Here is a 26,526-nt window from a genome sequence, read left to right on the forward strand (position 1 = left end):
GTGTTAGAATATTCAAAATAACCGCGATATGTTAGAGCATAGAAGAAAAAGTCGTAATTATAATTACTTTCTCTAATCTTCTTCAAGCCATGGTAAAACAAATCAATGCTAAGGAAACTCTTTCAAAATTGACTCTTTATGAATTATTTGTCACGTCAGAGTTTAACTTCAATTTTCATGCAAACCTTAAAAATATGAAATGACAAAAAATACATGAAGAGTCTCAATTTTAAATGAATCACTAAACATTTCTCGAAGATAATTATAAAACTTGTCATTTCTTAAAAATTTGCGAGGAGTAATAAAAACTGATAAAATTTCATTACAAGGGTGTGTAAGGGTTCAAATAGTCAAAGGCCTAAAACTACGGACACTGACCTCTACGTCGTCGTTTAACAAAATCATAACTGTATCCCTGTAACAAAATTTCGGTTGCATTCCAGCAGCGCCAATTCTCGGATCACAGAGACTGAAGGTTGAGGAAGAAGAAGAAGAAGAAACGTAGAAATGGAGGTGAACGACGTGCCGCTGGATTACAAGGCGAAGAGGATGAGAGATTTTCTGTCGAGCTTCTACTCCCCTGACCCTTCGCTGTTGTCTTCCAACTCTAAGTCCTCGTCCAAGTACGCCACTCTCGACGCCATCAACTCCACCTCCTTCGATCCCGACCAGTAAATGCATCTCCTCGTACGATCCCCAACTCTTATCTTTTACCAAATACATGATTGATTCAGCTGTTTTGTTTACTTAATTTTGGGACAATCGTAATCGTTACTGGTAACTAGGGCAGGTTTAGGGTTGAATTGGAAGGCTGTGTCTGGAAATTTATGTATATTTACGTCGTAGCTAAGTTTGTAGAGGTGAAAAATGGAATTAGTGGCTGCTCAAAAAAATGTCATCAAGTTTTTTTGAATTGAGCTGGCAATTTTGTGGAGTGGAACGAACCATTGGTTTTCGTGGCAGAATTGGAGACGGGCATTTGGTTCAGAATCAGGGTAGAGGACTTTGTAGGAATGTTGTTGATTTCATATGGTGATGTATGTTTTCTCAGATAAGTTGATTGTGCGTGATTTGTGGCATTTGTATATTGAATGATCATAATACGCTGATTTTGTTATCAAATATGAGGCAGAAATTCGAACTTTGACTCAGCATTGCGAGTTTTATGAACTTTGCAGGTACACAAGTCAAACTTGGAAGGGCTTCTACAGAGACATGTTCAAATGGCTGCTGAGATAAAGAATCTTGATACTGACTTACAAATGTTAGTATACGAGAACTACAACAAGTTTATTAGCGCGACAGATACTATTAAACAGTAACTCTTTATTTTTTTTACGTATATGTCTATATTTACATGTTGACGAAATTTCTGCTACCCACATTATCATTTATCATGTTTCAGCTTGTAGATAATGTAACCAAGAGTCTCTTATAATATTCTGGTCTTGGATAATTTTTCCAACAGGATGAAAAGTAATATTGTGGGGATGGAGGCAAATATGGAACAGCTCCTCCAGAAGGTACTTCCAATTGTTTCTACTTTAACTAAGGCTCGCTCAAGCTATGTTTTTGTTTTCAGAGGAAAAAGAAGGAAAAAAGGAGTGTAATAGGAGCGTACTTCACATTGACAATGATTGCAGATAATGTCTGTGCAATTTAGAAGTGATGGGGTCAACACTTCTCTTTTTGAGAAGAGGGAACACATAGAAAAGTTGCATCGCACACGCAACCTTCTTCGTAAAGTTCAGGTTGGCGAGCAATATATGTGTGACTTCATGACACTTCAGTTTTAATTTCGGTGTCTGGCCTTGTGGGTTACATAAATATCTTTTTTTTGTGGAACGGCAGTTCATCTATGATCTACCTGCTAGGCTCGGGAAGTGTATCAAATCAGAAGCATATGCTGATGCGGTCAAATTTTATACAGGAGCAATACCAATATTTAAGGTAATTTCTATCTCCTATGATCTTTTGCATTCGGGACCAGAGTTTACCTTTGTGTGGAGTTTTATTTACATTGTGTCTTGTTTCTTTGTGGTTGGGCTCTCACAATTAGGCATATGGAGACTCCTCATTCCAGGATTGTAAGCGAGCATCTGAAGAAGCTGTGACCATAATTATCAAGAATTCGCAAGTTTATCCTTTTTTCTTTCTCTTTCTTTCCATTTTATAATATGGCGAGACTGGTTTTTCTCTCTACCCAGACCTAACAAGAAACAAGTAGATGTCTTATCCTTACTTCCTTCGCAACGTTTCTCTTGGGGGTTCTTGTTAAGTTTTTGCAGTCGAGGTAGTAATTTTTAGTTGGATGGTGTCATAGTTTATATGTTTAGGGGCATATAATATATAACTCCATTTGCTTTAATACATGGATAGGCGTTATGCAGTTTTTGGTGGAAGTTTTAGCATCAATATTGGTAAAGGATTATGCAGTATGTTAGGATTGTGCCTATATCTCGGACATAGGATTAGTTTTAAGATGTAACATTCAGGTATTGCCATGTAATATCTTTTCATGAAGGGCCACTGCTTGAAACGTGTGGGAAACATTCCCTTGGATGAATACAATGTTTCAGTAATATGATGCATGTGTCGTCCTAAAATAAGCTCTCCGAGCTCTTGGGATTGCTGTGAGTCATGTGAGTGAGATGTTCATGCTCATGAGTTAGCTGTATTCTATTAGATGAAGTAAAAGTTGTGAATCAAGGCATGACATTTTTCACTAGCTATCAAGCTATTTCTTATTAGCCATTTATTGTGTATCTGTGTCGTATTACTGTACTTTCTTAAGCATACTTTAACAAAAGAATGGACATTCACCATCTGAGATGTTGTTAAAATTAATGTTTAAAATCATAATTTCATGCCGAATAACTTACTGACTGCAACTGGATGTGTTCTGTTGGAAAACTTGTCTTATGATTTTCCAAATTATTCTTTTCAGGGAAAGCTGTTCTCAGATTCTGAATCTATGCAAGCAAGAGCTGAGGCTGCTGTGCTTCTTAAGCAATTGGATTTCCCAGTCTGTACTGCGCTTTTATTTAAGTTTGCCATTTAGATTACATATTACCGTGTTAACACATCATGGCTTTAACTATAGAAAACGTATTCAATATTATACTGTTACAGTTAAATTGTGTGAACAATACTCACAGGAAATTGGTAGACATTTCAAAAATAGGTTATCCTGTTTTTTTGTTCTTCAAGTCCTAATGTATTTTAAATTTCGTAGTAAGTGAAGGCATAGATGTGGACATTTTTTGTTCACAAGAAGAATCTCAACAAAGAAAATGCATTGAAAAGAAAATTCCAATAATCTTTTTTCGCCCGATGACATATTGCCTGCATTTGGCAGGTTGACTGCTTAAAGGTGAAGTTGCTTGAGAAGTTAGAACAATTTGTTGCTGGCCTTCAGCTTAAGATAGAAGATATAAGCAATGCTTCACTGGATTCTGATGATCCTTCTACTGACACAGTTCCTTCTACTGCACATGAGGTGAGTCTCTGACAGTGGACTAGTGTAGCATCATTTTGGTTTGTTATCTTTGGCAAGTTGTGTGTGACGACTTGAATTGATTCGTAGTTAACAATAAACTCACTGCATGAAGTATGCATCTTAAAATTGTTGGAGAGTGATTATTTACACCTTTAAAGATATTAGATCCAAGTGAGAGAAGCAGGTTAAATTTAGATGAACATAGTACTTGTACTAAAAATTTCTATTCAACTTAAATAGGCATTAAGGTTTCCCCCTTGTGCTTCATGATTACTCTCTGCTCGGTTACATATGCTCTCCCTCTTTCTCTTTGATGTCTGTAACTTATAACTGCACTGATGAATCACTGACTTATTTGCACTCAATTTAGACTTCTGTTCGTGAGTTTGCGGAGTATGCTTACGGAATGTAGACAGAAATCACTGAGCAATACATAAAGACAGAAATCTGGTCAGCAGATATACTAGGAGTTCTTCGTAAGTATGACCAATGTGCTAGTACACCATCCTTAACACTGCTCTTCATCTACCCCTCCTTTAACAAATGGAGATTGTAACACTATGATCAAACCACTTTTATTGGGCTACCATGATCACACCACTTTTATCTATTATGCAGACAAAAGTTTGATAACAAAATGTTTTGATCTTCTCTTTTCAGTACATAAATATGAGAACTCAGTGGATATCAGTTCTCTTAAAGAAGAGGTTTACAACACCAAATTGGGTCCAGGTACACTTTTTGTTAGGCAATATTTGAATAATAGGAAGTATATCATGTGCACTAAACTATTAAGAAAGGATTAAACTTACTACCATGTAAGTTCTTTTTAATTTGTCTATATTGTTCAACATTTTTGCAGCACAAGGAACCCCGCGAAGTTCATATGTTTGTTGATTTATTTCTTCAAGAGGTCAGTACATAATTTGTTTCCCCCTGCCATTTAATACTCTCTTGGAATAAGAGTCAAGTTGGGAGAACTCGCTTGGTACCTTGTTTGTTAAATCTATTATTTGTTGTCAGCTGCTCTGCACAATTCATTCCTTTCTTTCCTGTGTTAGTTGGAAGCAATTAGAAGTGAAGTTAAGCAAATTTTGCCCCAAGGCATTTGCAGGCATTGCCGGGCTGACAGCAACGGTAGCACTGCCTCATCTCGGAGCAACCCATTACAAGAGGAAAAATTAAGTCGGTCAAACACCCAGAGGGCTAGAAGCCAGCTGTTGGAAACCCATCTGGAAAAACTTTTTAAGCAAAAAGTTGAAATATTTACGAAAGTTGATTTTACGCAGGTAATGAACTAGTTGTTGCTTGAACCTGTATTGGTACTGGTTTAGGAACAACATGAACTGACTGTGCTTGCAAATTGCAGGAGTCGGTGGTAACGACCTTGGTAAAACTTTGCCTTAAAAGCTTGCAAGAATTTGTCAGACTCCAAACTTTTAATAGGAGCGGATTCCAGCAAATTCAGTTGGATATACAGTTCCTAAGGACTCTATATAGAAAATAGTCTTGGCTCTCCATCCTGAACCTCTTAACTTCATATAGCTTCTCCATCTTAGTTCATATCTATTTTATTGGCGCCAACTTTTGAATGGTTGAGGCCTGAAATCTCCTTCACCTCTCTCCATAAATAATCGGTTTGGACTTGTTTCTGTCGAGCAGGTGATTGTTGCAGCAGCTGAGCGTTGTCTTGACCCAATTCCTTTAGAGCCCGCCATCTTGGACAAACTTACACAATTGAAGTTGGCTAAGACCAGGGAACAGAAGCCAATCTCTCCCTAGCGATTGTCTCGAGGTACAGAAAATTTTTGCGACCTTTCCTTGCATGGTACCATGCTTTATTCTTTAGAACTTGCCTTTAGTTTCTTATTTGATTCTTTGATTTAAGTGAGATGTATTTCTGAAGAGAGTGATTTTTCTTGTTACAGCTAGTTTGACAGAGGCAAGATGATTTGGCTCTGGAATATCATCCTCCGCATCCGGAAGTGCTTCAAGGCTGCAGTTGAACGGGCGCAAATTCTTTGAATTGCATTCTCATCGTGCACTCCACTCGGAAAATGAAGTATTTTGGTATAGAGTCCATTGTTTTGTGAAATTACAAAGAATTCCCTTTGCTTGAAATGACACTCTATTTCCTCCCCATTTTGTACGTGACATGACGGTTTGGTAACCGAATACGACGATGATATCAATGAACACAAATTTCTTTAAACTTGAGACCAATTCTTGAGACCAGAGAATTGTTAGTAAGAAACTTTTCCTTGAAGCTTTTTTAGAAGCGCCATTTCCTCAAAATTTCCTTGACAAGAGATGTAGTGCTCGTTTACAACTGTTTTTAAAATGACTGGAAGTGCTTTTAGAGAAAATGTTTTTGAATTTCAAAAGCACTTAAAGAGCTTCTTGCAAGAAGCACCAGTTATGCGCTTCTTACATTAAGTACTAAAGTGTTTTTTCATGATTCATTTGCATTTGTACTAAATTGGTTTCAAAAGCATTTTCACAAAAAAACGCTTTCAGAAAATTTAAACCCACTTTCAGAAAATTTAAACCCACTTTCAAAAGCTTTCCGGATATTGTTCAATATATAATACAAGGCAAGTCCGAATTGCTCGTAAACAAACACAAGACAACTCAAATTATAAAATATCATGTTCTTCTTGACTCTCATCTCTATGCAATAAGTCGGTTGAACCGATTAATTGGAGCTTGGGCCGGCCCTCTAATGGGCCTTCTTTTACGGCCTTGGCCCAGCTCATTGTAAAGAAATTACCCTCCCCTTATTTTTCCCGCCAAAACCCTCGCCTCTATCCGTCATTTGCCCCCAAATCTGAGCTCTCATTTACTTTTCAGTCTCTGTATGTGTGTGACTGCCCCTTTCTCTCTTGCTCTCCCTCTCTCTCCAAGGACATCGACTTCAGCGCTGAAAAAGGTCAGTTTTCGTCTACCTCTCTCTCTCTCTCTCTCCTCCGTCAATACTCGATTTAATATTTGTTATTTTTCATTTTTATTTTTGACAGAGCTCGCCAATGATTTTCTTTCCAACTTTCCCGATTCGAATGGCGAACCCAAATACATGCGCATCCTTGTGAGTACCCCTCTTCTTCTTTACCACATTTTCTTGTAAGCTTTGATAGTACGGTCTGAAAACCCTAATAGACCGTTGGATTGAATGCCGGATTCATTTTTTCTGAATTATTGGACTATAAAGCAGCAATATCTAAATATTTTTTTACTTTTCAGCAAGAAGTTGCAAACCGCAAATTTCGAGCTATCCAGATTGATATTGAGGACTTGTTTAGTGTAAGTTCCACCTATGCCTTTTGGGATTTTGTTGCAAAGGCCTAATTATCATTATTATTATTTGTGAACGAGTTGTTGATTTTCTTATACGAAATCATTTGTTAATTTGTGTTATGCAGTACGCAGAATGGGATGAAGAATTCCGCAATTGAGTTCAAGAAAATACTCGGCGTTATATTGGTATTTTTGCTGATGCTATTGATGAGCTTATGCCGGAGCCCGCAGAGGCATTTACAGATGTTGATCATGACATACTCATGACTCAGAGGTCTGATGATGTACCAGAGAATATGGATGGTCCGGATCCACACCAGAAGATGCCACCAGAAATCAAGCGCTACTTGTGAGTTCAAAGCAAAATCCTAATTCCGGTTGTGCTTGTTTGAATGAAATTTCGGTCTGAATGTGTGAATTCACTGAATTGTGTGGTCATACTGATACACCTCCTGTTTTGGGTTTAACTTTTGTGCTTAGTAGTTTGTTATTCATGACTCATTAGTAAATGAACGTCGATTTTCTTATAGGTATTAGCTAGTTTGGTTTGCAGTATATGTTTTGAAAATATGCTGGTACGATGTAAGTTCAACAGAGGTTTATCTCAGATTAATATTGGTAACTTACTTTTTCATCTATTCCATGTCTTCGGTTATAGTTTATTAATAGGTTTCATATGCTTCAACTTCCATTGTATCGAAGCTTTCTGTGATGTTTGAATTTACTAGTGTTTTTTCATATGTATTATAGTGAAGTTTACATAAGAGCATCTTCAAGTGGAAAGTCGAAGCCATATGCAATTAGGGAGGTCAAGGCTTCACATATTGGTCAGCTTGTAAGGATATCAGGTATTGTGACGCGGTGTTCAGTTGTTAAGCCATTGATGCAGGTAGCTGTCTATACATGTGAAGAATGTGGTTTTGAGATTTACCAGGTACTTAGACACAATCCTTATGTTCAGCCATTTGATTGCCAATAAGCCATAATACAGTTTGGCTATTCAGCGTATTTTGAAACATTTGTTGCTTGCTACAAACCCGTACATACTCAACATATTTCAAGCCTTCTTATTTCTCTCCCTTTTGGAGTATAATTTATTCAATGCCACTGCGCCTATACATGTGCCTGTTTCTTTAAAGCCACTTTTGTTGACTCATGAATTCTTCTTGTGCCTAACAGGAAGTAACTGCTCGAGTCTTTATGCCACTTTTTGAATGCCCATCCAGGCGTTGTATAACAAATAGAACAAAGGGGAACCTTATTCTTCAACTCAGGGCATCAAAGTTCTTGAAATTTCAGGAGGTACTTTATGCCGATTTAGTCACAATTATTTAATAACACGGGGACAGCTGTATTAGAATGTTTATCATCCTCTTTTGAGATATAGTTAGGTTCAATTTCAGGCAAAGATACAAGAGTTGGCTGAAGATGTTCCAAAAGGCCATATTCCACGGACAATGACCGTTCACTTCCGGGGTGAACTCACAAGAAAGGTTGAATAGTTCTATGTTAATTATCATAAAGTATTTTAAACTTAAACTTACAGATTTGAATGAATCCCTTGCAATGGGGTAGACAGGGGGGTTTCCGCTTCACATGATTGCAGGAAGTGATGACATCCTGCTTCTACTTAACTGATTATAACTATTTTCTATAAATTTGCATGTGCCTCTTCCTCAACACCATTAGGTAGCTCCGGGTGATGTTGTGAAACTATCTGGGATTTTTCTTCCTATTCCTTACACTGGTTTCAGAGCAATGCTGGCTTAGTTGCCGATACTTACTTAGAAGCCATGTCCATCACACATACTAAGAAAAAATATGAAGAGTAAGCCACTATTCCATGTTCAGTACAATTTTGTCATTGGTTTATGCATTTCGTTTATCAGTTCTCAGTCAACAAAACCATCTATACTTGTGTAATTGACTAAATTACTTTTCATACAAATCTTGTACCATATATTGTTCCCATCTTTTCAACTCTTAACATAGAGTTTATCTGGTGCTTGTAGTACCATTTTTGCTAAACTTATTGTTCTTTTTACCTACCTTGATAAACCTCTTTAATTCTTAGGTGAAAAAAGGTGTTGTGTACTAACTTGAGTTATGCCACAGTTATGAACTTATAGGAGATGAGGAAGAACAAGTTGCACGTTTGGCTGAGGATGGTAACATATATGAAAAGCTGGCTCGATCTTTGGCACCTGAAATATACGGGCATGAAGATATCAAAAAGGCTCTGCTTCTGCTCCTAGTGGGCGCTCCTCACAGGAAGCTAAAAGATGGAATGAAGTTGAGTTCTCAACGTTACCAGATGCCATCTGACTCAATTACACATATTGTTAAATTGAATTTTGCTTATCCTTCTGAGAATTTTTATTCACAAGATTATGGATATCATTTGGATGTATCCTCTACATTGAAGTGAAAGATCAGCAGTCCTCCCTTCTTCCTTCCCTCTATTGCAGCTTCTTGACCTGGCACTTACATGTCCTGGTCACTGGTTAATGGTTATGTAAATTGAGCTCCAGTTTGCAATTTGTCTTCTTCCTGTATAAGATGGAATTCCCAAGGCAAATGTTCTATTTTTAGGATAATTTCCAAGCTCATGTCATGCCTGTGATGAAGTAGACTGGTCATAACATGTTTTATCATTTGCACGATAGGACCACAAGAGGTCATAATATATTCTCCTTCAAAATGCAGATTAGAAGAGATTTACATATTTGTCTGATGGGTGATCCTGGAGTTGCAAAGAGCCAGCTTCTCAAACACATTATTAATGTAGCACCCAGGGGAGTATATACAACTGGCAAAGGAAGCAGTGGAGTTGGTCTAACTGCTGCTGTTCAGAAAGATCCCGTCACAAATGAAATGGTCCTGGAAGGAGGAGCATTGGTTAGATACATATGCTCCTTTCAGTTATATAATATATATGTGTGTGTGTATATATATATATATATTTATCTAAGTTTATTTTTCCATGTTATATGAGTGGAAGAGCATACAAAGTTACAAAATACTTGCCGAATATATGCATAATACTCGAGAGTTCTTAATGTTAAACTTTTATTGCATCATACCAGTGTGTGCCTTTGATGCAGAAGCAATAGCTAGAAAGTGAAGAGGGGAAGTAAAACCTAGCCAGTTTTCAGGAGTCAATCCATAACCAATTCACTTTATAATCCCTAATTAGATCAGATTCCCCATAATTCTTTATTAGGCTTTCTATATGGTTATTTTTTTAGTGTTTCTGGGTGTTGAATTGTGGAAGTATTAACTCATTTCAGGTGCTAGCGGATATGGGAATTTGTGCTGTTGATGAGTTTGATAAGATGGATGAATTAGATCGTACAGCCATACATGAAGTTATGGAGCAGCAGACTGTCAACATTGCCAAGGCTGGGATCACTACGTCTTTGAATGCAAGAACTGCTGTTCTTGCTGCAGCTAATCCAGCATGGTAAAAATCTTTCTACTTATTTTTAATCTGGTTCATATAGTGCATTACTCCTTGTCACTTCTCTTCTAAATCATATTGCTCTAATTATGTGGTGCCTTTTCCACTGCTGGCAGCTAACCTTCTGTGTAAAATCTGTGCAAACTCTTACTGTAGTTGTTCTATATATGTTCTTGAAGGGGGAGATATGACTTACGTAGAACTCCTGCTGAAAACATTAATCTTCCACCGGCCCTTTTGTCAAGATTTGATCTTTTATGGTTAATCCTGGATCGAGCAGATATGGATAGTGATCTTGAGATGGCTAGGCATGTTGTCTATGTTCATCAGAATAAAGAATCTCCGGCTCTTGGCTTCACTCCACTTGAGCCATCTGTTATTCGGTAAATTTCACATCACTTTTACCATGGAAAGCTCAGCAGTACTGATTTCAGGAACTTCTCTTTAGTTTTAGTCTTTCTATTGATCACTTTTCCATGCAAACAAGTATGATTTCTCTGTATAAAACTTGTAATTTGTAAAACTATCTAAATCCTTATTTTCAAGTCTGCTGATTAGTGGTACTTTCTGATAAGATCCTTTCTTTTATGACTTTCTTCAGGGCATATATTTCTGCAGTGAGAAGATTGTCTCCTTCAGTCCCACAGGAACTTGAGGAGTATATTGCTAGTGCCTACTCTAGCATTCGGCAAGAAGAAGCTAAATCGAATGCACCCCATTCCTATACAACTGTGAGAACTCTGCTCAGCATTCTTCGAATATCAGCTGTAAGTCCTGCCTTTCATTTTTTTCATTTAAATAAATGTGGTTCTGCAAATATATGCTGTGTATCACAATAGAATGAGACGGCAATAAATGATACAACAATATATACAGAGCATCAAAGTTGACTGAGGTGGCAAAATTGATGGTTTCTAGCCATCTACATAGGCATAGGGTTTGGGTTCTGCCATCTTCATCAGGCAGAGGGAAAGCCACCCAATTTAAGAGTGTTACGACCTAAATGGTGCGTATTTAAGCGAAACCTTTCTGTGTATGGAGTGGGTCAGATGTTTAGGTTGGAATTGTAAAAAGGTAATATGTAGGAGTATTGTTTGTACCATCTTTTACCCATTTGATGGGTTGCTCAAGAAACTGCGTCCATAAGTAGAGGAAGAATTATCTAGCATGGAAATCTAGTATGCTTTTTTGGGTATTATAGATAAATAGATTTTCTTGGTTTGTTGGATGGGTTGCTTGAAATTGCTCATCCGGAGAAGGAAGCAATAGATTTTATACTTTACAGGGTGTGTTGATCACGCAACAAACAAACTACTTTCGCTTACAGGCAATAGCAAGACTCCGACATTCTGAAACTGTGGCTCAATCTGATGTGGATGAAGCATTAAGGCTGATGCATATGTCGAAGTTCTCTTTGTACTCAGATGATTGCCAGAAATCTGGTCTGGATCCTATTGGAGATATCTATTCACTTTTGCGAGATGAGTCTGAGACGACGGGCAAGCAGGATGTGAGCTATGCACATGCACTGAATCTGATTTCTAGGAAGGTTAGTTTTTGCAACTCAACTTTAAGCATCTTGTGATCGATGTTCAGAAAAATGATTGAATGCCAACCTATATAAGTGGATCTAATGCCGAAAGTCCAACTGCACTGCTTATCATGTCAAACAACTAGTACAAAACTTGAAAGTGAAAAATATAATTATATAATCATGTTCGAACTTCTATCTATTTTGTCTTAAGCCTTGTGGAATGTTTGCTTTGGAACAGGGATACAGTGAAGCCCAACTGAAACAATGTTTAGAGGAATACGCAAACATAAATGTGTGGCAGATTAATCCCATTTCTTTTGACATCCGATTCATTGATGCCATTTGAAAGATCAGTGAGTGGGAAGCCACTCAACTCGGGAAATAACATGTTTCTATTGAAGGTCGTTTCGAGCTTTTCTTGGGAGTACATCATTGGTTGCTTCATCAACCGTAGCAGCGCCATCTGCCAAGATTTGTCTCCATTTACCTTGCTGAACCTAGGTTTCATTTACTCTTTTGTTGTAGCTCGGACTGTTTAGAGCTTAGCTTGAGTAGATAAGATTATTCGACATGGCATGCCATCGTTGCAGAACTGTATTGGGAGTCTGATTAGATCGGTTAGCTGAAATGAATGGAGCTGAAGTGTAGTACTTCGTTTGTATTTTGATATTGATGTATTAGGATTTTTTTTCTTTCTTTTATGTTTCGTAAATTACAAATACAATGTGCATACATGAGATTTGCTAACGCTCGTTCACACGTATAAATCTTAATAGATATTAAGTAGGTTTAGTAATCCCTAAGCAATTGAAGGATTCAGTGATAGACGATAGGGTTTGTCATGCACAGGTTGGATTTGAAAAATGAGGTATCAACCGTGCGCATTGATGAGATTAGAAGTTTAAATTTTGATATAAAAAACGGTATCAATTTTGAATTTCTAAAAAAAGGATAATTATTGCATTTTCTTGAAATAAGCTTATTTCTCCACTTACTTATAACATATATTCACCGTAAATATTTTATAATTAGAATTATTCTATTTCTTAATCTTATTTTGAAGATCAACTTTGAAAAAAATCATTCAAAACAGACATTGGTAGTCATTCAAATGTTCAACGATGAAGATACCAAGTATCATATTTATGATGAACCGTTGATTTATTTAACATACTTAGATGACTAAACGATATCTGATGGGAATGATTTTTTTTGTTAAAATGATCTTCATACGAAGATTAAGAGATTGAACAGTTTCAATTATTTTACTTGAAAATACAATGGGGGAATGAGTTCATTGCTTAACTCGGAGATACAAGTATTATCCATGAAAAAAAATCACATTAACTGAAATTAACCAGAATGTTGTCCGTATATTTCTCTTTTTGGTATTATCTCATTTTGCCTTTCGAAGAAAAAAAAAGTAGAAAAAAATAACGGGAATGTAAAATAAAAACAGAAAAGTACTTTTCCCTGGAGAGAAAATAAAAAATAAAAAATTGAGCGCGCGCATGCCGAACGCTTTTTCCCTACATAGAAAAGTAAAAATAAAAACAAAAAAGGAAATTAAAATTAACGCATTTAATTCATTAATTAATTAAGGCAGATTTCTGAGAATTAATAGGAATCGTCCTCCATGAATTAGCAGAGCAGAGCATCCCTGAATCCTCTACGATAATCACCGAAATCCATACAACCTAGAAACTCGACTAAACCCCGTACGACTAGGATTTAAAATCGGAAGCCGGCCGTCGGACAATCGGACTTGGGACAGCAACCTCTTCTCCTGCCTCGGAAACCTAAAACCCAGTTTCAGGTTTTTCCCGTGTCTGCAAGTCAGCAACTGCACTTTCTGATTTCCTTTTAAGGTAATTAATCTCCTCCTCGGATGTGATTAAGCTTTAGTTTACCCGTTTTGGAGTCTGTAATTAAGCTCTAATGATTTATTAGATAATCCAAAACACATGATTTTCAGGCGCTTGTCTCTCCGAACCAAAATGTTGCGCGATTGATGCACATATGACTCAAGTTTTGGAATTTTAATGTTTGTGTTTCAGGTTTCCGGTAAATGGGTTCGGCAGCCTCTTCAGTTGCATTCAACTTCTCTGCCTCTCTTTTACTTTGTTGAAGCAAATCCAGAGGTTTCTAAAATGCACACGTTTATTCATATGGTTTTCTACTTATGCTGCTTCAACTTAATGCCTAACGATTAGTACGAATAATTATATACGCGTGTGAGCTCATGAACACAAAATCTTGATGCAGTGTGCATTTCTCAACTTGTTTGGTTGGTTTCTGTTTACGTACTGTCTCTTCTACTTCTTTTCGATTACATATTTAAACGAACAAGTCCCATTTACTGCTTGATTATCGGAGGACATGTGAATTGAATAGAGCACGATCTCCAGTTATGGAAGCTAATGAAGTCATCCGTTATATGTTTGTTTGTTTGTTTGTTTGTTTGTTCGTATATGTTGGCTAACGGAAGCTAATGAAGTGATCCGTTATATGAAGAACCCACCCTTAGCTGCTTCTGTTTTTACGGAGTTAATTTCACAAAAAGTCAAAAAAGAAAGAAAAAGGATGGTCCTGAAATTAAAACTTCGTATAACTGGAAGACTTATAGCGGAGCATCCATCTTTAGCTATTTAGTAGAGAACCGCATAATTTAGAGAAAGTTGCACGGAAACAGCTAATGAATTGTTGAATGCATTATTATATCTTAACAATTTTGGGTTGGCAGTTCAAGCCTTTTCTTTTCTTGCACTGTTTGTCTCAATCCAGGTCTAACTTGTTTGAGCTCATCCAAGTTATAGCAGTAGGCTGGCTTGAGAACAGTTGGGTTTGAGTCGTTTGACTCAATAGCCTTTTTACCAATTCAGGCTTAGATTGTGCAGGCATGTCATCGTTTCTAACTCACCAAAAATGTTGCTTGAACTTTTAGAAAATTAATGACTCATATTCGTAGCTGCTTAGCAGTCAAAATGAATAAAAGGGAAAACCAATGCATGAGATTCTTCTCATTCTGGGGCCTGGAGAGGGTTATGTCTAGCATATACATAGCCTTACCCCTTTTGTAGAGAGGTTGTTTCCCTTTCGAACCCTATATTTGGTTCATAATGGAGCAACCTTATCATTAACGACAAACCTTTTTGCCTTGCTATAGGAAGAAAATAAAAGGGTTTCCGCTTCCCCATTAAGGGTTAGCTTGGTTTGCAATAAGTTGAGTGAAAGGGACAAAAATTGCACTCCACGCTTGCATTTCCTTTTTGAGGATTTCGTAGACTATGGGAGTAAATAACAACATTAAAGTTGCTCTAGTTTCCAACAGCTTTTGGGCCCAGTGGCACATCCTCCCCTTGGGAACAACGGTGAAGGTCAGTTCAATAGCTGGTGGTCTACTTAGTAATTTACTAAGAAAACAAAAAGAAAATTCTCTAGGTGTTATATGGCTTCTGTAGGCTACTTATATATCATTCATCACACATGATGTTTTGTATAGTACAAAACGTACAACTTCAGTAATATGGAAATATTATGGAGTGAATTTGTAGCATTTATCCCTAATAACTACCTTTGTTCAGATCTGGGTAATTGCTCTGTCTGGCACTCTGTATTTTCTTACCCCTGGTAATAAATCTGTTCCCAATAATGTGTTTCAATATTCAGTCACATTGACCAGCAGAGTTAATTAATTTTATGGATATATAATGCTTCATTTCGTTCCACACTGACTAGGTATTATGCTTTCACCGTTCAAGAATTTTGCTTATATTTTAGGCAGATATCATTTGATCATATACCTAGGTTGGGAAAGTTTTTCTGGGTTGCTAGCTTTCTGTTCGTTTTTGTGGAATATATTTAGAATCTTTCAGATAGTCTGCAGATGCCATTCATATTCATCAACTTTGTTTAATGGTTGGTTTTTAATGTTTCAGGTTGTACTCAAATAATGGATCCTCGGAAGTGTACTTTGTCTGGTGGTGCAACTTCTCTTGCTATGGCACCTCCAAGCATTTTGAATAGGTTAAATGAGAAGGCTCAGTTTGAGAAAGAAGAGAGGGATGCAGGTCATGTTGTCGAGGCTGGAGTCGATATAGACATTAGAGAGGTTTATTTTTTGATTATGCATTTTCTGTCTCTTGGGCCATGCCAGAGGACTTTCGAACAGTTTGGGAATGATCTTCTGGAACATCAGCTTCTACCTAGAAGGTTTCATGCTTGGTTTTCAAGGAGCAGAATAGGAAGTGACAATAGTAATGAGGATGCTACCTCTTTCCCATTGAGTTACAACAACTTGGTTGAAAGGTACATATTTTCCTTAGTTTGTCCAACACTCATACGAAGAGCTCAATGCCAAGCATAGATTTTGTTCTTGTTAGAATTGGTGTTATGTAATGTGTCCAGTGTCCTCTTATTACAGAAGATATATATTTTAAGTTTTAACAGTAGTCACTTAATAAATGTGTAACACATGTAACAAAATGCACACCCAAGCCTCACATTACATGCCGACATCCCTTGTCTGGTATTGGTGCCCTAACCCTAAACTTTGGTCCTCAATCCATGTCCAGTCGAACAGACAATTGGCAACTGATACGTAAAAGAGGAAATGTACTGGGTCGTGTTAGAATATGAAATAGTTGCTTAAACTTTTTGGCAGTAGTGGTAAACAAACAAGTTCTATGGTATCTGAACAGAAGAACTGAGCATTAACCTGAATTCTACATGTTGGAAAAAATTATCAGGGTGCACGGGTTTTCTTATTGCATTCCTTTGATTTCTTTCTATACTGTATAGTTTGGCCTAGTCATTTTATTTCCTATGCTGGGTTTCTAGTGATTAGCTTCTGTATGATGTATAGGTATCCTCATATAGAGAGAGATCACTTGGTAAAGCTTCTAAGGCAACTGCTACTGAGTATAGCCACTCCTTTACATGGCAAGGTTGGAAGAAGTACTCTGAATGCAGCTGATGTCCCTACATTACTGGGAACTGGTTCCTTCTCGCTTCTGGATAGTATGTGATATTTTACGTTTCATATTTTATATATCTCTGATTCTCGATTGGTTTTTTTTCTGCATGTGGATATATTCGAAAAAGTGTACTTGGAATAAAACCATTTCTTTATTGAAATCTTCTGTACTAATAAATTACTTGAAAAGATGAGTAATGCATAATTATGGCAGTATGATTGTTTAGAGGATGAAATCTCTGCTATACAAATCTTTGGTCATTTGTACATTGTCTTGATTTACAGTGGTAAATATCCTTCCTCACGATGTCCATTTAAGAAATATAAGCATTCAACTACTCTGCTGTAGATAAATATGACAACTTCGATAGAGATTTCTGCTGTACCTTTTCTATGACTGCCTGGGACATAACAGTTATTTAACATGTTATGTTTGTGTAACACCTATAAGACCCCTCTAAACCTACTGCATCTTTGAAAGTTCTGTCTTTCCTGCTCAAAGGAATGTGGATCATACCTAATAATATGCTGCTTGGTTATCCTATGCATGTAACTGCTTAGGTTTGGCGCAAATACTTTTTTGGGTCTTTTACCACAGTAGAACCCTCACTTAGGTAGATAAATTTGTAGGCTGCTTCATGACCTTTTCTTTTTCACTACCATGTATCTTTTCAGTTTCCAGACATTAGGTTTCTTCATATGTTACTTATTTCAGCAATTTTTACTTCCTTTTTTCGCAGGTGATAGGAATAAGGAAAATAAGAGAGTTAAGCCCCTGCCAGCTCACCTGCGTTGGCCTTACATGCAGGCTGATCAAATTCATGGGCTTAGTTTAAGGGAAATTGGAGGAGGTTTCACAAAGCATCATCGAGCTCCATCCATTCGCTCTGCGTGTTATGCGATTGCTAAACCATCAACTATGGTGCAGAAGATGAACAACAAAAAGAAGCTACGGGGGCACCGTAATGCTGTCTACTGTGGTATGGCTCACTTCTTAACCAGAATTGAATTAAACAATTTATTTTCTGGGGGCATCATAATGCTGTCTGCTGTGGTATGGCTCACTTCTTAACTAGAATTGGATGAAACAATTTATTTTCTGGGTGTTTGATTTCTTAAGGGCATGCTAAATTAATGTTTGTTTTCATGGAAGTCAACATTGTATGGGATAAGGATAAATAATAATAAACACAGATAATATAGACACTATCCAAGCATTTTCCTTTTTGTATTTGTAGGGAGTTTTAAGACAATGGAATGTAAAGTCAAAACTGATGTACTTGTAGTTCTAAATTGTTCTCATTTTTGTCTTCAAAATTAAAATATACATTTTCCGGTTCCATCTACTGATATTATCTCCAATTGTTCCATAATACATAATTACATTTACATGTTGCACTTTGTATATGAATTTGGGAATTTGTATTACTATGAACTTTTTGCAAAAAATATGACCGATACTTTTATCATGTAGCCATTTTTGATCGGTCCGGGAGATATGTTATCACGGGTGCAGATGATCGGCTTGTGAAGATATGGTCAATGGAAACTGCACTTTGCTTGGCTAGCTGTCGTGGACATGAAGTGAGTTAAGATTGTTGACTTAATAATCTACAAACTTTCTTTCTTTCACCCTCTATCCCCCAAACACCCCCCCCCCCCCCCTCCTCCTCCTCCTCCCTCCCTCCCTCCCTGTTTGGGGGCTTCATTTGTTATACTGTATTATATGATCTACTTTTCTTGTTCTATGAATCAAAGGGAGACATTACTGACTTGGCTGTAAGTTCGAACAATGCTTTGGTGGCATCTGCTTCAAATGACTTTTCCATTCGAGTTGTATGTATACCCTACCATTTAACATGTCATTTTGGCTTCTTTTCTTATGTACCAGCCAGTGAATACTTATTTTACCTGCAGTGGCGTTTGCCAGATGGATTTCCAATTTCAGTTCTTCAGGGGCATACTGGGGCTGTGACTGCTATTGCTTTTAGTCCCAGGCTTAGTGCTGTTTACCAACTTCTATCGTAAGTTCAATTCTTGGAGTTATTGCTCTTTGAGTTTTTTTTCCCCTTTCCCTGGTTGTATCCTGAGTTAATGACATTTGTAGGTCATCAGATGATGGGACTTGTCGAATCTGGGATGCTAGGTCCTCCCAATGCCCGCTGCGAATATACATGCCAAAACCTTCAGAGACTTCAACTGGTTAGATAATGCTTCTGACACTGTGGCCTTATTTGGATGATGGGACTTACATGAAGTGATGTTTACTTGCAGGGAAGGGCAATGCTTTTGCAATCACTGGATCCTCCTCGAGCAATGGTCCACAGAGCCATCAAATACTTTGTTGTGCTTACAATGCCAATGGGACTGTTTTTGTCACTGGTAGCTCTGACACTTTTGCAAGGGTATTTTTAACCATGAAATTTTTACATAAGTTCATATGATTAGTGCACAGCTGCCTTTTGATTTGCTTGCATTGGTTGACTTTTGTCACATGTAAAGTTGGATATTTTACCAAAACCAAAGTACTTGCAGGTCTGGAATGCTTTAAAATCTAATACAGATAACTCAGAACAACCAATACATGAGATGGATGTACTGGCGGGCCACGAGAATGACGTGAATTATGTCCAATTCAGGTTTGTTGTCCCAATGTCTTAGAAATAAATGTAGGTCACATCTTTCTGATATTTCTATTTTGCTGGAGAAAGATGAAATTATGCCATTTTGCCAACATCTTGGTTTAGTTTTTGATAAAATATTTCCTGCATTGTTTCTCTGAAAGTGTTGGAAATTTCCAGAAATTGGCTGAAATTTGGTTTAAATCAGTTTTCTCAAATTTAATGTCCCAGTGTATTACAAATCCAAAGCTCACCACATGCGGAACTAGAACACATAAAAAGAGCACCAAACTTTACCAAATTGGTAATTTTAAGGAGAATAGTAAGCTTGGCTGAATAAGCTCACCTCTATACGTGAGATGTTTTGATAGATGGAACGGAGGTTCCTAATAGAGGCACTGTGACCTATGAGCTGTCACTTGGTTCTGTGGCAATGTGGCAATATTTGCTCGCAGCCACCAGCTTTGGGTGGCAGTGTCTGACAGTGCACACTATATTTGCTTAAACCACATAGACCTACATTTCTCCTAAACTCCACATAGATAATTGAATAAATAAATGTCTTGTGAAGTTTCATTTGAAAGTTCTTGTTTTCTTTCGTTTCTCTCAGGTTCTTTCTGACAACAGATTTTTGTTGATTGTTGTTATTAGAAATTTATCTTCTCATTTTTTTCAAACTTTTTCATGTAATCTTTTCTGCTTTCCTATGCAGTGGTTGTGTCATTCCTTCAAAGTCTTCATTTTCTGACTCGGGCAAGGAGGAGACTAATGGGAAGTTCAAAAATTCCTGGTATTTGTCTGAACTGATTTTTCTTTGATATTTTCTGCATTGTGCTTATGCTGTCTTGTGTAGTATCTGCATGATATTCCTTTTTTGTTGAATGTGCTAAGACAATCTTTGAATTCTCAGGTTTTGTCACAACAACATAGTTACCTGCTCTCGTGATGGCAGTGCCATTATATGGGTTCCAAGATCACACAAATTCCATGTGAGCTGCTTTGAATGAGTATTTTTACTTACATTTTTGTGGAGTCTAATTTGATGTGAATGAGTACATGACAACTGATTTCTAGGTCATTTTTTAAAAATAATTCTCTCTTCACTTTAGGGGAAAGTTGGACGTTGGACACGTGCATATCATCTAAAAGTTCCACCTCCCCCACTGCCTCCTCAGCCTCCTCGAGGAGGCCCACGTCAAAGATTTCTTCCCACCCCTCGTGGTGTTAACATGATTGTGTGGAGCCTGGATAACCGCTTTGTGCTTGCAGCTATCATGGGTAGAGTACTTACCATGATTTATACATATATAATGCCATTTTTATGGACATAAGATTTTCCTGGCATACCTTTACTATATTTTTTTAGGAAGCACCTAATTCCAACTACCATATGCTCTGGCTTGGGCCACCGCATCCATCAAGTTACAGACTGTCATGTCTTTTTTCATTTTTGTAATATTTATTATATTTTATTTAATCCCGCTTCAAGTACTAGGGTATACAAACCTCGATTTTACTCTTTAATAAGTGTAATGATTATGCAGATTGCAGAATTTGTGTTTGGAATGCTGTTGATGGTAGCTTAGTACATTCTTTAACCGGTCACACTGCATCGGTAAGTAGGGTCTGATATCATAACAAATCGAGATGTTGATGATCGTAATGCTTATAATCTCTTGATTCAGATACACCATCTAGGATTTTTTTCTTTATCCAATTCTTCATCTCTGCACCAAGAAGTAGCTTTTCAATTGGATTTGATTTTTTTCAATCTATTGATCTGGTGGTACTTGTCTGTTAAACTCTTGGCAGTCTTATGTTTTGGATGTTCATCCCTTCAATCCTCGAATTGCTATGAGTGCTGGGTATGATGGGCAAACAATAGTTTGGGATGTGAGTTTCAGCTTAATCCCCTAACTTTGTCAAGTTCTCATTTCTGTTGCATTGCGCTCCTAATGCTGATTGTTGCATAAGTTGTTTCTTTTTGTGTTTCTAGATATGGGAGGGCGTGCCTATTAAGATATACGAACTTGGACATGTAAAGTTGGTTGATGGGAAGTTTTCGGCGTAAGTGAGCTGTACAATAGCTAATTATGTTGAATTTTGTTTTCTCATTTTATAGTTAAACTGAAAATTTCAACCTTATTACTCTTTGTGGAGGTCTACTTATGTAAGGAGACATAAGCTAATTGCCTTGATACTACCTCATAGCTCTTCAATATCTCACCCTTCTCTTCGTCCCTTTTTCAGCAAGATGGGTTTATGTTTACTACCATCATTTTTGTTTCATGGATATTGAATTAATTACACTAAAATGCTTAACCTTTTTCTGCTAATATTGGAGACATTCTCTCTTTGTTACATAGGGATGGTACATCAATAGTACTTTCAGATGACGTTGGCCAAATATATTTAATAAACACAGGTGAAGGCGAGTCTCAAAACGATGCTGAATATGATCAGGTATTGTAAGAATTTGTTTTGTAGGTTTGTCCTTTCCTTTATTTGATTCCAAGTTGAAGTTATGAATTTCCTTTATGATGGCTGTTTGCGTGATTCTTCTACAGTTCTTCCTTGGGGATTATCGCCCCCTTGCACGGGATGAGTTTGGATATCTTATTGATCAGGTTAAATCTTCTCATTACCCACTTGTCATTTCTAAATTGTTCTGTAGCGAATTTTATTCCATGTCTGCATTTCGCATCAACTTGCACATTAAGAAATTGAATTGATATATCTTTTATTTTGGAACATATTATCCATGTTGCAGGAGACACAACTTTCCACTTACCGAAGGAATCTTCAAGATCCTCTATGTGATTCAAGTATGTTTTGGCTCCTACTGGGTGGGTTCTTAATTTATTATTTGTATTCATAATATTTTCTCATAATCATATGTATTGATTGGAAACGATAGGTATGATACCATACCCCGAACCTTATCAGAGTACATACCAGCAACGAAGACTTGGTGCTCTGGGCATGGAATGGCGTCCGTCATCCATGAAATTTTCTGTTGGTGTGGATATCAATACAGGCCAAGAATATATGATGCCTCCTTTGCCAGATTTAGAAAGAATGATTGAACCACTACCAGATTTTATTGATGCCATGTTATGGGAACCAGAAAATGAGGTTGTAAGTGAAGATACTGATTCAGAGTATAATGTTACTGATGAAAATTCCAGTGAAGGGGAGAAAGGAAATATTAGCACCAGTTCTTCTAGTGATCCAGACTGTAGCGAAGAAGACAGTGAAGCTGGATGCAGTCACAAGGATGGTCTTCGTCGATCAAGGAGAAAAAGACCAAGGGTAAAAATGCTCTCTCTATCTTTAGATTCTATACCAGTTTTTGTTTTGTTCGACCTACATCGATTGACTTTTAATGATCTTTAGGTTGAGTCTTCTGAGAGGCGTGTCAAGAAAAGGAGAGTGGGTGAGCATGATCGCGTTATATCTGGGATTAAAAGAACTAAAAATTCAAAAGGTGGCCAGAAAGTTTCAAAGAGGAAGTCTTCTAAAGCAAAGACATTGAGACCCCAGCGAGTAGCAGCACGCAATGCTCGAACTGTGTTTTCTCAGAACCCTGGTACATCTACAGAAGGAGAAGAAGATGACTGGGAAGATGATTCATCAAATAGTGAGTCTCTTCAGCAAGATTTCCACACTCAAAGCGATGATGGAGACTTCCAGATAATGCAACAAAAACATACTAAAGAAGAACCATCTCAACATGAGTTTGGCAATATAGCGAAGCCACGTGTAGTTTGTTCGTCTCAGTCAAACGTCAGAAGCATGCCGAAATTGGTTTTTAAGATTAAGAAGCAAGAGACTCCAAAGGATGTAAAACTCAAAGATAATAATCAGGCTGATTTGGTGTCTCCATCTTCTAGATATCAAGATGTCACTCCAGATAACAGGATTACTAACAGCTCTGTGGATCCAGATTCCTCTTCGGTGGATGTGGTTCAGCTAAAGTTTTCAAGAAATCTCTTAGCCAATGATTTGACAGATACTGGGGAAACCGTAAAGACAGATAATTCTTTGGAAGCATCTGCAAGTTACCAGGATAGCAGAGTCATGGAAGCAGCTACTGGGTCGCTTGCTAGTTTTAATGTCCATATAGAAGAGATGAATAATGTCCATCGGTATGGTAATCCTGATAATAATTGTGAACAATTTTGTAATCATTCAAAAATGAAGGGAAAGGAAAATTATGAAGGTGTCTTGCCTTGCAGGGATGAGGAACGTACTGGAACACGTGCATTTGAGGATCTGGATGGTCTCAAAAGTAGAGAGCTTTCTCATACTGACGAGGCCCTTGTATCTTCATCATTTGATTCCTCAGCTTTGGGCGAGCACAAACAAAAGATAATTGTGTGTTCTCCGGAGATAGAGGACTTTGCTAGAAGAAAGCACTCTGGTGATTATGCGTCTCTTAAATTTCCTGCACAAAACTTCACAAGTTCTAGAGATACAATCCCCAACGATTCTTCAAGCATGGATCCGATTCCAAATTCAAATTTTGGGGTACGGAAAGTGGGTGGAGGTGCTGGCAGATCAACTTCTTTGAAGTTTGTTTGCAAGCACAGGACTAATTCAGAAGGTTCTGGTGGTAATGTTGAAGATTATGCAACAAATATCAACGACCATCATGATTCAGGAATGGATCTCCCCGCAGCTGCAACCAATGCAATACGCGGAACAAGAACCTTTAAGATCAAAGCAACTTCACAGAAGGTGGACTCTCTGAGCTGTTGCCCTAAGTTGAGGTGGGGCCATCAAACATTGGGGACATCAAAGGATGCAGAAGACTCCTCTGCCAAATTGTGTGACCAGATTCATCAAAGACCAAGGTCTACGAGAAGTCGTCAGGGTTCATGTAATGACTATGACCAAAGTTCTTCAACCCGAAGCAGGTTAGTTAACCCCGCTGGAAAGTTGCCATGGTTGATGTTGTCAAAACATGAGGATGGTTACCGTTATATTCCTCAGCTAGGTGATGAAGTTGTATACCTGAGACAGGTGATTTCTAATATCTATGATTCATGGTTTCTGGTCCTTTGGTTATTAGTTATTACTTATGCTTTAGAATTTACTGTTTGATAATTAATGTTTGGGCTTGTGATTGTTAGGGCCATCAAGAGTATCTAAAACTAGTCAAGAATTCAGAGGAGGGTCCTTGGGGTCCTTGGGAATCAATTAAGGAAAACATTGAAGTTGCGGAAATTTGCAAGGTTGAAAGCCTTGATTATGCTTCGCTGCCTGGTTCAGGGGAGAGTTGCTGTAAAATCAAACTTAGATTTGTAGACCCTTCTTCTGCTATCCTCGGTAAAGCATTGAAGTTGACTTTGCCTGAAATTGATTTTAATGATTTCATTGTTGAGAAAACATGGTATGATGCTTCTATTAGAAGAAACTGGACCACTGGGGAGGAATGCGCAGTTTGGTGGAGGGATTCAATTTCAGATGAAGGTGGGACTTGGTGGGTAGGTCGAATTGTTCGGTGCCAGGCCAAGTCACATGAGTTTCCCGATAGCCCTTGGTTAAGATATGAGGTTCGGTATGAGAATGATGATGAAACCCATTTGCATTGTCCTTGGGAATTGCGTGAACCGTCCATAGTAGATGATCCATCCTCATGTGAACAGCCCCATATTGATTCTGAAAGCAAAGAGGAGCTTCTGCGTATTTTTTCTAAATTACAACAGAAGGTTTGTGCAAATACTTAGTGTACCTGTCTTGTTATTTTGTGGGAATTGGAATTCAAAGCTCCAATTATCATTAGGAAAGACTTAATCATTCTGAAACTGTTTTCTATCATCAAGGATATTAATTAATTATGCTGTGAATGGTGCAGGACTCGCAAACAATCCAACAATTGAATCAAGCTGTTCAAAAGGCGGATTTCTGCAACAGGTAAAGAAACACTATTATATGGTTTAACCATTTCAGTTCTGATAAAGTAGAAAGAATGTGCGGAAGGTCGCAACATATATGCTTGCCTATCATCGATCTTGGCTGAAACTAAGATTTGAGAAAATAATGATGTCTTGGTTTGTGGATATTTTGCAGCTTTCCTGTGCAATTGTACCCTGAACTAATCCAGTCGAGGTTAGAGAACGACTATTATAGAAGCTTGGAAGCTGTGAAGCATGATATAATGGTTATGATGTCAAATGCCCAGCATTACTTCAAGAGAAATGAATTGCAAGCCCGGATTAAGCACATCTCGAAAAGGTTTAAGAAGAAACTGTCCAAGTTGTAGAGGTTTTGAGTAGTGAAGATGTAACCGTCTTCCTTACTCCCGTATACTGCTCTCACTTTTCAAATTTGTATTTCCCGGCTTTAGGCCCGGTTGTTTCCTTTTTAGGTAAAGCAGTCCTTCCAAAAGGGGAGTGAAAACCACAGGCCGAAGGAGATAATTTGTTGTATAAACTCCTTCAAGATGACAAGTATGATTAGTCTCATATGGGCAAGATAGCATGTCAGCTGTTTGGAATTTTACTATTACAAGTTAGAACCACAGAAAAAATAGGAGAATTCTGCACATAGGAAAATGTTCTTCTGTCAAACAATGCCCTCATTTGATATCATTTTTATTTTACACCTGGCATGATAAATATTTTGATTAAAAATCTAAATTCTTAGTATTTTCTAGATAGTATTTAAATTGATATGAATTAAAAGAACTAGTACTTGAAGCTAACAGGAGGCGTGACACAACATCGAGCGCAATGACGTTGTAAGATTTATCCAGTTGATCCTACTTAGCATAATAAGATTTTTTTTATCGTTGTTTGGATTAAACAAACTTCAATTTAATTATTTATTATAGATAATATTTAGATAGAAATAAACCATAATGTATCCTTTGATATAATTATGAAATAAAAAATAAAATAAAATAAAAAACCATAATATATCTAAATATCCTTGTCTAAAACTAAATTTTCTGAAAAAATCTTAAGTCATCTCCGACCGAAGGAAGGCCAAATGACTCTCTTTAGCCCTATAGCATTGCAAGAAATTATAGTTTAATGAATAGTGCTAGGTCATATTAAGAAATTACATTCTAATGAATAGTGCTATGCCATATTAAGAAATTATATTTTTAATGAATAGTGTTTGGTCATATTTTAT

At 37.3% G+C, this 26,526-nt stretch overlaps 1 protein-coding gene and 2 pseudogenes across 3 annotated transcripts; all 3 read left to right on the forward strand.

Moving 5' to 3' along the window:
- The first annotated feature begins 424 nt into the window (after positions 1-424).
- Positions 425-5,711, forward strand: LOC137714679 (vacuolar protein sorting-associated protein 51 homolog; annotated as a pseudogene).
- A 449-nt stretch (positions 5,712-6,160) lies between these two features.
- LOC137714680 (DNA replication licensing factor MCM7-like) lies at positions 6,161-12,540 on the forward strand (annotated as a pseudogene).
- An 856-nt stretch (positions 12,541-13,396) lies between these two features.
- On the forward strand, positions 13,397-25,992 carry LOC137715133 (uncharacterized). 3 transcript variants are annotated; one of them, XM_068454371.1, is made up of 26 exons: positions 13,397-13,655; positions 13,845-13,928; positions 15,726-16,095; positions 16,652-16,806; positions 17,503-17,742; positions 18,237-18,346; positions 18,521-18,598; positions 18,680-18,786; positions 18,870-18,964; positions 19,037-19,167; positions 19,298-19,401; positions 20,096-20,173; positions 20,294-20,372; positions 20,493-20,661; positions 20,928-20,998; positions 21,196-21,276; positions 21,380-21,450; positions 21,750-21,846; positions 21,951-22,010; positions 22,154-22,208; positions 22,301-22,695; positions 22,780-23,531; positions 23,622-24,408; positions 24,519-25,097; positions 25,244-25,302; positions 25,459-25,992. In XM_068454371.1, exons 3-26 carry the CDS (start codon positions 15,740-15,742, stop codon positions 25,649-25,651), a joined length of 4,902 nt encoding a protein of 1,633 aa, XP_068310472.1. In that variant the 5' UTR covers positions 13,397-13,655; positions 13,845-13,928; positions 15,726-15,739; the 3' UTR covers positions 25,652-25,992. The 3 variants fall into 3 exon arrangements, with proteins under 3 accessions (XP_068310472.1, XP_068310471.1, XP_068310470.1); XM_068454370.1 differs by having other exon boundaries at positions 13,763-13,928; positions 22,780-24,408; XM_068454369.1 differs by having other exon boundaries at positions 22,780-24,408.
- The last annotated feature ends 534 nt before the right edge of the window (positions 25,993-26,526 follow it).

This window comes from Pyrus communis, chromosome 14 (genome assembly GCF_963583255.1).
Source record: "Pyrus communis chromosome 14, drPyrComm1.1, whole genome shotgun sequence".
In the NCBI taxonomy this organism is placed as follows: domain Eukaryota; kingdom Viridiplantae; phylum Streptophyta; class Magnoliopsida; order Rosales; family Rosaceae; genus Pyrus; species Pyrus communis.

Bases quoted from the DNA above. Each gene is read 5' to 3' on its own strand.
- LOC137715133 (XM_068454370.1), top strand. From the start codon at position 15,740: ATGGATCCTCGGAAGTGTACTTTGTCTGGTGGTGCAACTTCTCTTGCT. The intron at 20,999-21,195 runs GTAAGTAGGGTC...AACTCTTGGCAG, and splicing joins TAACCGGTCACACTGCATCG to TCTTATGTTTTGGATGTTCA. The intron at 24,409-24,518 runs GTGATTTCTAAT...TGTGATTGTTAG, and splicing joins AAGTTGTATACCTGAGACAG to GGCCATCAAGAGTATCTAAA.